The 13,271-nt window shown below is 52.6% G+C and overlaps 1 protein-coding gene across 1 annotated transcript in view; it reads right to left on the bottom strand.

Moving 5' to 3' along the window:
• Window positions 1-12,292, bottom strand: part of ADORA2B (adenosine A2b receptor) — a 38,853-nt gene extending 26,561 nt beyond the window's left edge. Inside the window, exon 1 of the mRNA XM_075561035.1 lies at window positions 11,863-12,292. Coding sequence (XP_075417150.1) covers window positions 11,863-12,197 — 335 coding nt within the window. The 5' untranslated portion in view covers window positions 12,198-12,292. The remainder of the gene's footprint in view (window positions 1-11,862) is intronic.
• Between the last annotated feature and the right edge of the window lie 979 nt (window positions 12,293-13,271).

Genomic DNA, 13,271 nt, shown 5'->3' with positions numbered 1-13,271 from the left:
TGAAAATCAAGCTGTCATATCCAGAAAGCTGCTTTGAGAGATCTGCGGTCGGTAGGGCTGGAGCAAGATGGGGTGTAAACCAAATAAAGTGGTTAGGGAGGTGGGAGGGAGCTGAGTACATTTAAATGATGGCAGAAGGGGACCTAAGGATGCAGGGATTGCAGGTAGGAGGGAGGGCATGGAGAAACAGTGCTGAGCTTCCACAACACAGTAAGACTGGGTCTACAGCCAGGAGGAAGGCCTGACCCACCTCAAATGCTGAGCTTTAGACTCAGTCACCTGCTGTAGGCACCGTGAACACAGCCTATCCAATGTATCACAAAAGCCCTCTCTCTTCCTGACGACATCATTAGCCAGCTGCCTAGAAACCGGGGAACTACCCTGGACTCTTGCCTTTCCCCTCTCCAAAGCCTCTTGCCTCGTGTCATCAAGTGCCATTGGACCCATCCCCACAAACCCGTATCTTCTAGTTACAGGCACGTCACACTCACTAGTCACTACGGATCCTCTCCTTGTGCTGACTAGACACTGAGACCTTGTGCCCATCGGTTTCACTCGGTCTAGCCCTGATCTGCCCTATTTTTGAGCCTTGTTCACTGATGCAGTTCCCACCTCTGCTTCTCCAGAGATCCTCGTGTCTTAGATGGTTGTGCAGCCCCTCTGACTCTGCTCCAGACGCTTCCGGGCCTCCTCGATGACACCACACTTCAAACTTCCGGGGTCTACGAGTTCAGATCTGTCATGCCACCAACATCTCAAGATTCTACCTCTGTTGCCCCTACCTCCCTCTGACCAAGCTCTCTTCTCTTACCTGGGTAACAACTGCCTACCCTGCAAGCCATTGCCCCGGCTATCTACCACCAGAATGACCATTTTAAAATGCAAATCTACCCACACCAACCTCTTTATTAAAATCCAATTTAAAGACACATCAAAGTGAATCAGTGAATAGTCAGCAAACCAGACCCTTTGGGTGAAGCGTCTAGGAAACAGAAGGAAGACAGGATCATCAAGATGCATGAAGCCCCAAATCAGAAGTGGGCGTGGCGAGGCCCTCAGAAGCTCTAGGCAGGGGCTGGGGGAGGAGGGCAGGAGGGGTCAGTGAGCATGAAGCGCTGGGTTCTGCGGATAGCTATGGGAGATGTGGGAAGAACATTGGTGATTGTGGCTCGTCAATGAGCTGTGGAGACTGAATGATGAATGGAAAACCTGTCTGTGGACCAGCTTTGTGGGATATCCCCCAGAACCCAGTTACTGTGCCCCACCCCCCCACCCCGCCATGGAACCTTAGCGTCCATCCACCCTTCCACCTCCCCAGCCCAGGTGGTGGATGAAAGAAAGATTTTTGGTGATGGTAATTTTTTTTCTTAAAAGTACAAATATAAATGCAAAAGCAATTTTTAATAGGAGTGGGACAAAACACATGAGCAGAAGTAAGGCGAAAGACGGGCAACATGAGGGAATTCCCCCTGCATAAAATGAAAACTATTAGAAAATGAGAAGGGAAAGTTTGAGAAGCAAAAGCTCATCTAGGAAGCATCTGTCTGAGAATAAACCCAGAAGAGAATAGAAAAATAGAGAAAAAAGAAATGACCCAGAATCAAGACTTTTAATTTAATTTTTAAATTTAAAATCTAAAGGCATGTCTTCAGATTTAAACCTCGGGGTGCCATGCCCAGTTCAAACAACAAAGGAAAAGACGATCTTTAGACGCAACCTCGTGACATTTTAGAACAAACAAAAACAAGCCTGAAAGCAAGAGTGCGATGATAGAAACCACACAACACAGCACGTACGTGCACAGCCCGCTGAGAAGGCACATCTGGACAGCCAGCTGCGAGAGCGACTGAGAAAGGCTGGGTGTTGCTCAGTGACTTAGTTCCAGTTTACCTTCTTAGCAGTCAGTTTCAGCTCACTTGCCACAAGCACAAATCACTCTTCTTAATGTGAAGTTTTTTATTAGGTATGCAGTGTCCTAAATATTCTGGAAGGGATAGCTGGGCCCATGTGTATCCTCCTTTCTCTTGATGGTTAGCAGGGAGTACGGACAACTAAAGGCTGCTGTAGGATCAGCTGAACAAAAGAAAGCCTAACAAAGGTGACAATGAAGGAGGGCAGGGGAAGGGCTTGTGAAGCTACAATCCTTAAGCATCTCCGTAGCATAAGGCTGTCAACAGATCGACTGGAGAAGGCAGCACAAAACCCAGTGCCAGCGATGAGAGAGCCGTGCAGACGGAGTCTGGGGAAGGAAAGAGATTCATTCGCTTTTCCTTCTGTGTCCTTTTGGACAGTTTGAATTATTACTTCTGTGCAAATAGATTGGTTTCTAGCGCAAAAAAATCCCTTCCTGGGCTTACCAAACAAAACCCAAACTCCCTTAAAAAGCTCCACCCAGGCCTTCCTTGATCTGCCCTCTCTCCATCAGCCTCTCCAGTTTCCGCCCTGGCCCTCCTCACTCTCAGATCCCCTGGGCTCCTGTCAGACCCCATGATTGCTCTCACTTTCCCCTCAGCTCCTGTGCCCTTAGCTCAAAATTCATCCCACACACGAAACTCACACATAAGCCCTCTAGAAAAAGCACACCCCCTCAGCCAGGCTTAATGTCCTCAGAACCGTGTGACAGCCGAACCTCAACCTCCAAAGAAGGCACGCTGTGCCATGTACGTTCCTGCTGCCAGTCTGTGTCTCCAGCCTGTTGGCTGTCTCTGGTAGCCACAGACACAGAGTGTCACATTTCCTGAGGAGCTGTACAGTAAAGCATGGTTTACTTTTGTAGCCTGCCCTGCGATCGGTGAATTCACGTGGCAGAGATTGGTCAACACACTAGGCATATGCAGTGACTGGAGCCTACTACGCAAATGAAATGTGTGGCATCAACCCAGAGGGGATGGGTCAGTCTGTGGTCCTGATGTGAGAGCCAGTCTCCCACCGAACTCTCACTCACTGTCATCAAGTCAATTTTGACTCCTCGCAACCCTGGAAGGACAGGGTAGAACTGTCCCTGTGGGTGTCCAGTACTTTCGCTCTTTCCAGGAGTAGGAAGGCTGATCTTGCTCTCAAAGAACAGCTAGTGCTTTTGAACTTTGCGGTTGGCTTCCCAATGGTTACCCGCTATGGCCCCGGGGCTCCATCAGTTAGACCCAGAGAAGTTTGCAAACAGAAGCAGAGAGAAGCAGAGCGAAGGAGCGAGAGCAAGGAACCTCTGAAAGATACGGATTACGTATTGTAACTGAGCACACCAGGAGGCCCGAGAGGGGGCAGTCAGTGATGGCAGGAAGCTGCTCCTAGGAATACTGCACTGGATACAAGCTGTCCGTTAACAGTGGAGAGGCTGATGACAGTGCTGAAGGTAGTGAGGCCTGTCCTGTAAACATGTTTATATTAATAAGGCCAAGAGAAAGTCTGTCCTAAGATGGACGAAAGGGCATGTCTCCAGGGGGCTGAGAAAACTCCTGTCTTCTGGGGGCCAGGAGGAGGCTATCCTGAAGGGGCAGAGGTGGCCTTTATGGCTGAGAAGAGTGACACATGGCAGAGAGAAGTCTACTTGTCTACTGAGGCACTGAGAGCATTCCTGCACTGAAGACGGGAGGGATAGACTCTCCTCTAGGGGAGACTTTCAGCCTCTGCCCCCACGCTCCTTGGTCCTGGTCCTGAGCTGCAGTCTGCTGCAGCCTTGGTAAACCACTGAACTGTAAGTCATGGCCCTGCGTGACTGCGGGGTGGCCACAGCAATGGAGCCAGGAGAGAGGTGGGCAGAGAGCTAGTCCCAGAAGGGGTAGGAAGGTTGGCAAGTGAGGATCTGTCTGACCGTCTGCTCACAGGAATGAGCTTGTGCTGATGGTGATTCTCATTGCCCCCCCCCCAAAGTTAAGGCAAGTCCTGTGCCACTCCCACCATTTTCTAGTTCTGCAGTACTAAACATCCCAGCGTCACGGGCATGTGTCCTCACAATTTGTTCCTCCAGGTCACACTTTGGCGCTGAAGCCCCACTGTGACCAGAGATGGCTGTCTTCAGTGGCAGATCGAAAGGGTGAGTGAGGTACAGAGACCGGGTCCCAGGGACTACTTGCTCCCTCAGGGGAGTGGCAGGACATCAGGCCAGGGAGAGACATCAAGCCCCACATACACTTTTAGAAAAAGGGATAAAGACGGCCTGTTTTGTAAAACATGATTAAGTCTCTGCATTCTCCAGACAGGCACCGCCAACCAACACTTTAAGAGTGCAGTGAAAACAGCCTCGTGGAAACAGAGGCACGAACTAGGAAGCAAAAGGCATTTATAGAGGTCTAAACATAGGCATGCACATATGCAAATATATTACTCTATAATGATAGGGACATAGGTCTATGTACATATGTATATAGGTTAATGATTAAGGTAGCAGACGGACATTGGGCCTCTACTCAGGTCCTCCCTTAACACAAGAACATCTGTTTAATAACCTGGCATTCTGTGATGCTCACCTTGCCCGACACGATCACTGAAGACAAAATGGGTGCATGAGCTAATGTGGTGAAGAAAGCTGATGATGCCTGGCTACTACAAGACACAGCGTCTGGGGTCTTAAAGTTAAACAAGTGGCCATCTAGGAGGGAAACACAACAAAGCCCACATGAAAGAAGCACACCAACCTGTGTGGTCATGAGTTGTTGATGGGATCAGGCATCAGTCATCAGAAGATTCAAAACCACCATTTTGAGGTGAACAGTGGGGGTCAGAATGGAGAGCCAAAGCCCATCTGTAGACAGTTGGACATCCCCTCACAGAAGGGTCACAAGGAAGGGATGAGCCATCTAGGGTACAGTATAGCACCGATGAAACACACACATTCCTCTAGTTTAGCAGTTCTCAACCTGTGAGTTGCATTGCAGCCCCTTTGGGGGTCAGGCGACCCTTTCACAGGGGTCGCCTAAGACCATTGAAAAACACACATTTCTGATGATCTTAGGAACTGAGATATCGCTCCTCTATCCGCCTGCAGACGAGTCTACTCACATGCAGATATGCCCACATAGGAGTACCCAGTGTGAAGACTGTTACCCACGCTACCCCATGCTTCGAGACAAAAGTTCATTTATTTGTCATTATAAATAAATATTTCACAATATATTATTACATACTGTTTTTTGTGATTAATCACTATGCTGTGTTTTAATTATGTTCCATGTGTAACAATGAAAATACATCCTGCATATCAGATATTTACCTTACGATTAATAACAATAGCAAAATTACAGTTATGAAATAGCAACAAAAATAATTTTGTGGGTGGGGGATCGCCAAAACATGAGGAACTGTAGGAAAGGGCCGAGACACTAGGAAGGTTGAAACCAGTGCTCTAGTTCTTTAATGCTTTCCCCCCACCCCCCATTATCATGACCCCAGTTCTTCATTACAAACCTGGCTAGACCAGAGCATGTACACTGGTACAGACAAGAGCTCTCAACACACAGTAGCTAAGACAGATAAACCTCTCAGGGCCTATAATGAGAGTAGCGATACCATAAGGGTAGCGGGAAGGTGGGAGAAGAAGGGAGAGAAAGGGGGAATGAATCACAATTATCAACATCCAACACACACCCCACCCCAGGGGGACAAACAACAGAAATGTGGGTGAAGGGAGACAGCGGGATTGTGTAAAATATGAAAATTTATAAATTATCAAGGGTTCACAAGGGTGGAGGGTGGAGAGGGAGGGGAAAAAGAGGAGCTGATACCAAGGACTCAAGTAGAAAGAAAGTGTTTTAGAAATGATGGCAACATATGTACAAATGTGCTTGGTATAATTGATGTATGGATTGTTGTAAGGGCTTGAAGAGCCTCAAATAAAATGATTAAAAAAAATTTTTAAAAAGGAAACAGCCCCATGGTATGTACAGAAGTGTCCTGTGAAGTGGCTCTCCAGCCACAGGCCCGGGGCAGGGCCAAAGGGTGGACTGAGCAGGTAGGTCCTGGTCCCCTCCTTCCCCACACTTCCAGGGCAGGTCCCATACTCCCTGAGTGTTCCTCTCATGCTGTGGGAGACTCCCCAGAGAGGGGGTGGGACCTTCAGGGACCCTCCTGGTTCTGGTCTCAAGCAGAACTTGAAGGTCCAACTGACCAGAGCAGACCTCAGTCTCTGCTGGAGCACATGGCCAGCACACACTCCTGGGCCAGGCCGCAGGTTCCAATTAGCAGTGATAAACATGAGCGTTGACAAGAGCAACAAACAGACGGCTGAGTTTAAGGTCATTCCTCTAACTAGGGGGGAGGGCACTAGAGTGCAGAAGGGAGTTGAGAGATGTCCTAAGTCCCGAAGGGCAAGTAACGATGAGTCCTTCCTCCCAAGACTCAGGGCATGTTCTCCTCAGACCTGAGAGCCACGCTGACTCAAAACCAAAAGCCCAGCGCTGACTCAAAGCAGCCCTATCTAGGACAGGGTAGGCCCGCCCCTGTGAGCTTCTGAGACGAACTCTTCACCTGTCTTCCTCCCACGGAGTTGCAAACCGCTGGCCTTGCCCCTAGCTAGTAGTTCACACGTGACCACGAAGCCACCGGGGCTCCTCCAGGAGGTAACAAAGGGGCTCCAAGCTTGCTGTGTGAAGCGGTGTCTGAAGCCAGTGCCTCTCTGGGTCGGGCCCTAGCCCAGAGCACCCCCGCCCGCCCCGCCTCAGCCCGCAGTGCTAGTGCTTCTGAGGACACGTCCTTTCACAGCATTCCTGGGGCACCTTGGGGCCCTGCCGCTCCTTGCTCTCCCACAGGATATGACAGAACTTTGTAGAAGATGCCTTCCCCTTCTTTTCCCCATTAAACTCTATTGGACCACCTTTGCATCTGGCCTCATTTCACCAGGTGTCTGCCCTGAACCCTGAACCTGCCATCCTGGGCCCTCCCTGCCCAACATCTTGATTTGCAACGTCCCCTGGGATGAGTTGGCTCATCATAGTGGGGGGCCTGCGGGACAGGCATGTGCCCAGAGAGAAAGGCGTAGTCGCGGCTGCCAGGGGCTGGGGAAGGATGAAGGAGTGGAATCAGGTGTTTGGGATGATGAAAAACTTCGGAACTGGTTAGTGGTGATGGGTACACACCATGGTACTTGTGACTGTCACGGATTGAGCTTTTCAAATAAAGTGACACATTTTTCCACATATACATTTTACCACAATATAGTTTTTTAATTGGAGCTCCTACCTCAGGCTAGGCGCCATGGTTGGAAAAAGAATTTGAATGTGAATACTTTGTCACGAAAACTACTTAACAAGAAAAGAAAGAAAGAAACAGAAACCAGACTTGACCAGCGGTTACCACGGGGTGGGGGGTGGTGGTGGGGGAGGAATTAGAGTCGTTGTGTAGGGACACAGAGCTTCCGTGAATAGTGGCGGCGTCACTTGGCAAAGGATGTCGGCAATGGCTGGGCAGCAAGGAGGGTATAATCAGTGGCACTGAATTATGCATGTAGAAGTTGTTGACTCAGAGACTGGTTTGTTGTGTACACTTTTGCCACGATTAAAGACGACTAAGAAGTTGGGTCCGTGTGGCTAAGCGGCGTGATCAGGGGAAGGGTTCCAGTCAGGAGCTCGAAGCCAGGGTAAGACGTTGGATGGTTGTCCTCTGGTTCCCAAGGGTTGGGAAAAGGAAAGCCTTGACCATGTGAATCCACAAGTGGCTGCAACAATGGGCTCAACCCTACAACTGAGCGGGTGGTGCAGGAGTGGGCGGAGTCTCCTTCTGGTTGACACCGGGTCCCCAGGAGTTGGAACCTTCTTGACGGCACCTAACCATGCTAGGTGCCAGCGGAGGGGCACGATCGGATCGACGCCTGTTTCAAACCGTTCTCCCTGGCAGCTGCAGTTAAGACCATTCATTACAGGGGAGCAGGAAGAAGGTGGGGGCTGCCCCTTGGTTCATCATGATGGTCTGGCAGAGAGCACAATGAGGTCCTGGAAGTGACTGCTAGGTGCAGCCAAAAGAAAGGCGCTGACAGGAACAATTTCCGTGGCATAGTGCTGACAACAGGAGAGGGGACAGTGAGACTGGATGGCTTGTTGGAGACGTTTACTGTGGATGAGAGTAAGGGGGTGCACCAGGGGTGGAGGGGGATGTGGGAGCAAGGGATGCAGTCAAGATTATTGCTCTATTGATGCATGGATGACTTTCCTGTGGCTACTGTCACCAGTGATCAGAAGTTGGTAGCATAAAACAACCGAAAATTGTCCTTCCAGAGGCCTGGAGACCAGAAGCCTAAAATCAAGGTTCTAGGGGAGAAGGCTCCCCAGGCCTTTTCTAGATCTTGAGGGTTCCCAGCTTCATTGGCTTGTGGCCACATCACCTCACTCTCCGCCTCGGCCTTCACGCTGCCATTCCCTCTATCTTCTCAGACTATATGTGACTGCATGCTGGGCCCACATGCAATCGATAAATCAGGATAGATCCTCCTCTCAAGATCCATATAAGGTCATATTTGCAGGTGAAAGGAGAACCAGGGACAAGCCTGTGGGCAGAGACCTGTTCGCATTCATGGTGTCCACACCCCATCATGGCCCGCCCCCATCTCGATAACCGAGAAACCTGTGCCCCAAGTTCTGCTGTGTGTGCTTTGGCCTCTCTTTCCTCCCACGTTACTCACTCCCCATTCCCGATGGCACCACAAGAACCTGGGCCTTCTAAGCAGGGCCAACCTCTGTCTGCACAGGTGTCAGAAACTGTGTGTGACCCCAAACTAGACAAAGCGGGGGACAGACGATATTCTGAAGGGAAGAGCAGCCCCTCTCCTTTTTTCACGTCTGGCCCAAGATGGCATTTTTTGTGACCAAATGGGCCCCTTTCTCTTCTCCACCGTAATCTTCCTCAAGTTAGCCAAGAACACTTTGGTAACGTTGTGGCAGGTGGAGGCTATGGCCAGGTGTGTGGCATGCATGTCACAGTTGACAGGCTGGCCACCCACCCAGAGTCTTGGGGGACAAACGCCCTCCACACCCAGATGGAACTGTGGGCATGTCGAAGGTAAATGCCCAGATAAAAGATGTGCCTAAGCAGTGCTTCTGGCCCTCACTCCCTGGTTAATGGTTGACTTTATGAGGGGAGACACCTCCTTAGCAGAAGCCAGCTAGGAACTTCTGGAGTGCCATCTGAGCACTGGCCACTTGGAGTTGCATGACCCTGAGGAGGGACTTGGAACCAAGTTTGAGGTGTGAGCTCCTAGCACTGACCCACACCCATAAATAGGGGAAAAGGCTCCAATGGTCAAATTTTGGCGGGGCCAGAATTCACAGGTTAGAAAGATAGATACGAGCCTCCGCTCCCCACCCAGAGTCTGACTCAGTAGGTGGGGCCCAGTGATCTTCAATTTAGCCGGCTCACAGGTGGCACTTACTCTCCCAAAGCAGGAACTGCTGGACCCACTCAAGGAAGAAATCCCACTCTAGGCACCTGCTTCCAGGAGGGCTTAGGGAAACCACACACCCCCAAGTACATCTTTCCAAGTCCTATGGGTGGGGACTGGCAGTGGGTACACACCAGGAGCTCACACCTTCCCAGGAAAGGAGTCTGAAGTTATATCTTTTCCTCTTGTAATCTTAACCTCTTGCGCTTTGGGCATGGCCAGGAGGGCAGGATCAGGGGAAGCCTTCTGGTAATTCCCTCCCTGTGTCCCCATTGGGCCCTCCTTCCCTTAGCAAATACAAAGTGGAAGCTGGGGGCCTGTGATTCACATTTCTTTCCCCTGAATACACCCACACATCCACCCAGGGTTTCAAAACCCCACCCACTACCAACCGGGAAAAGAACTAGCAGATGTAAACTTGTGATGAACTTCCTTAAAGTTTGCACAGGGAACCGGCCACTACGTCCCGGGTGAGCTGGATTTGTGTCAGTGGCAAGTCCAAGTTCTCCGTGGATGGCAGTTCAGGCCAGGGACCTGTGACTGCTCTGCTGTGCTGGAAAAGCCCCAGGAGGCCATCAAGTAATGCGTATGAGAACCAAAAGCCAGGGGGAAAACTCGCTGCCACAGAGCTGATTCCAACTCATAGTGACCCTATTGGGCAGAGTTTCTGAGATTTTACATCTTTGTAGGAATAGGCAGCCTCATCTTTCTACTGTGGAGCAACTCGTGGGTTTGAACCACTGACCTTGCCGCTCAATGTATAGTCCACTATACCACCAGGGCAGAACAGGAACCCACAAATAAGAGAAAGAGAGAGTGCCCTGCAGTTTCAAGCCTTGAAATCTGACACACACACACACACACACACACACACACACGCACACACACACACCCCTACAGCTCTGTCACACCTAATTGGTTAGGAATACCAGTAATCAGAAGCTCAGGGCAATACCATGTGGAACAACCCAGGTGCCAAGATCAGGCTTAATGCCCAGCCAAGAAGGAGGCTCCTGATCCCACTCGGACCAGACTCAATATGTCATTCCAATAAAAGGGCTTCTGAGAGCATTCTCCCACTCAATTCCCACAAACATATTTCCTTTACAACCACCGTTTACTACACGCAGGACCCTCTGCCAGAAATAGCAGCACGCTTTCTACCATTTCCCCAAACACTGGTGTCCCACACAGCGCTGCAAGAGTCTGTGGCATGGTGGGAATTCGGTGCCAGCTGATTCTCATTTCAAATGCACCATCCTGAACAAGGTTCCATTCTCTCTGAGCCACCACCACCCCAACCCCTTCCCCAACTCATCGCCAAGAAGCAGTGTGTACCCTCTGGAGTGATTACAAGCATTAACGAATTTAAGTTTACTATAAACTGCCTGGCAGAGCTGGCACTCACTAAATGAGTTCCTTCCTTGCCCTCTTACTCCTATCACTCTAAGGTGCCCTGGTGGTTAAGCACTCAGCGACTAACCTAATGGTTGGAGGTTCAAATACACCCAGTCACACCTGGCAATTTGCTCCCTTAAAGTTTACAGTCAAGGAAACAGTTACCACCTGTGACTCTGTTTCCCTGTCAGTTTCAAATTTCACATTCTCTCAACTCAAAAATTGTCTCAGGGACCCAGGTCCCAAAGATAGTAAATAACTTTCCAAGAGCCCTGAGGTTCCCTGACACCCACCTTCTAAATGCAATTCCTCAGCTAAGCCTGGTGCTCTGCTGGCTGCGGAAGAAAGTGGGGGTGGGAAGCTGCTCGAGGGCCACTTCCCAACCTGCTGCGACTCCGCAGGGGCAGCATCCCAGCCCCGCCCTGGCACGATAGGGTTACCTCTTGTTCAGAGGACAAACAGTTACACAACAGGGCTGTGGCCCTCGAGCTGGCGGCCTCTTTGGAGAACCAGTTTGCACTTTTTAACTCTTAAAATCACGCCGAGGGGATGAGTCGCCATTAAACACGCAGGGACAAAAGTCTGCCACATTTCCCAGTTCACCAGCTTCTTCCCCTGCCTCGTTCTGACCTGTTCTACCGCTGACTCAGAAGGTGAGGGTCCCAGGCACCTTCCTGGCAGGGGCGGAGAGGTGGAGAGACAATCTCCAAATTTGCAGTTTCGGAGTAGGGCCAGGCAGCCACCCTCTAGCGGGGTTGCACTTTCCCGGGCTTTTCTTCCGAGCCTCGATGGGAGCCCCGGAGAGCACACTCCCCGGAGCTCCTAGAGTTGATCTGTCTGTGCTGACCTCTGGAAAGGGACGCGCGTCCCCCAGTGCGCCCAGGGGTCGCAGAGGCCATCAGGGTCCGGTCTGGGATTGCAGCCCCGGCGCACATACCTCTGCTGGTGGCCGGCGCCTCCCCGGCTGAGAAGAGCTCCGCGGCTCCGCGCGCCCCAGCGGGGGCGGTCCCCCCAGCCCCCAGGGCAGGAGCCTGCACCTGCGAAAGGAGGGCCTTGGGGGGGCTCCGACAGAGCTCCGGGGTCCCGGCCGCCGCGCGTCTCACCTGAGCGGGACACAGATGGCCAGGTACCTGTCGACGGCCACGGCCAGGAGGCTAAAGATGGAGCTCTGCGTGAGCACGAGCACGAAGCAGGCGAGGAAGAGGCAGCTGTGGAAGTCGGTGCAGAAGCCCAAGCTGATGGTGATGGCAAAGGGGATGGCGAAGAGCCCCACGGCCACGTCGGCCGCCGCCAGAGACACCAGGAAGTAGTTGGTGGGCGTCTGCAGCGCGCTCGAGGTGCCCACCGCGGCGCACACCAGCACGTTGCCCGCCACCGACAGCACGGCGATGACCAGCTCCAGCACCACGTACAGCACATCCTGCGCCTCCAGCTGCATGGCCGGGGCCGCGCGTCGCCTACCGGGGCCGCGCCGGGCGCGGGGCAGCCGCGTGGGCCCCGCCGGGCATGGCCTGAGCCCCGCACCACGCGTCAGCCAGCCGCTCACTGCCCGCCGGGCGCTCCGGCTCGCAGGGGGCGGGGCTAATGGCGGGGGCGGGGCCAGTGGTAGGGGCAGGGCCAACTACAGGGGCGGGGCCCGGGTAGGGCGGGGTCCAGCCGTCCCAGCTCCGCCGCGGAGACACCCCTTGGCCTTCCACGGAGGTCCGAGGTCCGCGCAGGCGCGGGACCACGCCCCGGGGGCACCGGGGCGCGCGCGGAGGCTCACCTGGTGGTGAGTGCGTAACGGAGACTCGTCCCAGAACTTTCCCTCCTCAGTCGAGCTGCGCGGTGTGGCCCGAGCCTTCGCACTGCGTCCGGCGTGGGCCACCCCTGGAGTGGACCGAGCTCTGTCCTCGGGCGTCCCCGGTCCCTGGTGCCCACGAAGAGGCTCCCCCTGGAATCGTGGATAGCCACCCCGAGGGGCCCCCTCCTCCAAAGCCTCTCCAACAGTGCATGAGTTCACTTGCAAAGGACAGGACTCCACAGGGCACTGCCTGGGACCTCACCTTCCCCCATCTTCAACCACCAAGGTCCCTCTGGGATACTTCGCCACACCACCCTATCCCCCTCAAAGCCACTTGGTCCTCTTCTCACATCGCTGGCTACTCCTCCCAAGTTCTGCCACCTCCCTAAAATGCCAAAGGTGTCTTGGGAACTCAGACACCTCATGCACACAAGCGTCACTCACTCACTCACTCACTCACTCACTCACTCACTCACTCACTCACCCACTCACTCACTCACTCACTCCCTGACTCTCGCAAGCACGCAGGCAAGCACCCACTAACGCAGGCATACCCTCACTGACTCACGCACGCATTCCCGTTTGTACTCACTCACGCACACACTCAAACATGCAGTCCCTAGCTCAACTAACTGCCATCCAGTTGTTTCTGACTAGTAGTCCCTGTGGGTGTCCAAAACGGACTCTTTACAGAAGTAGAAGGTTATGGTGGCTTCGAACTGAGGACCA

This window comes from Tenrec ecaudatus, chromosome 10 (genome assembly GCF_050624435.1).
Source record: "Tenrec ecaudatus isolate mTenEca1 chromosome 10, mTenEca1.hap1, whole genome shotgun sequence".
Classification (NCBI taxonomy): domain Eukaryota; kingdom Metazoa; phylum Chordata; class Mammalia; order Afrosoricida; family Tenrecidae; genus Tenrec; species Tenrec ecaudatus.
The sequence above is the reverse complement of the archived record's forward strand: the minus strand, read 5'-3'. Positions and strand labels throughout refer to the sequence as shown.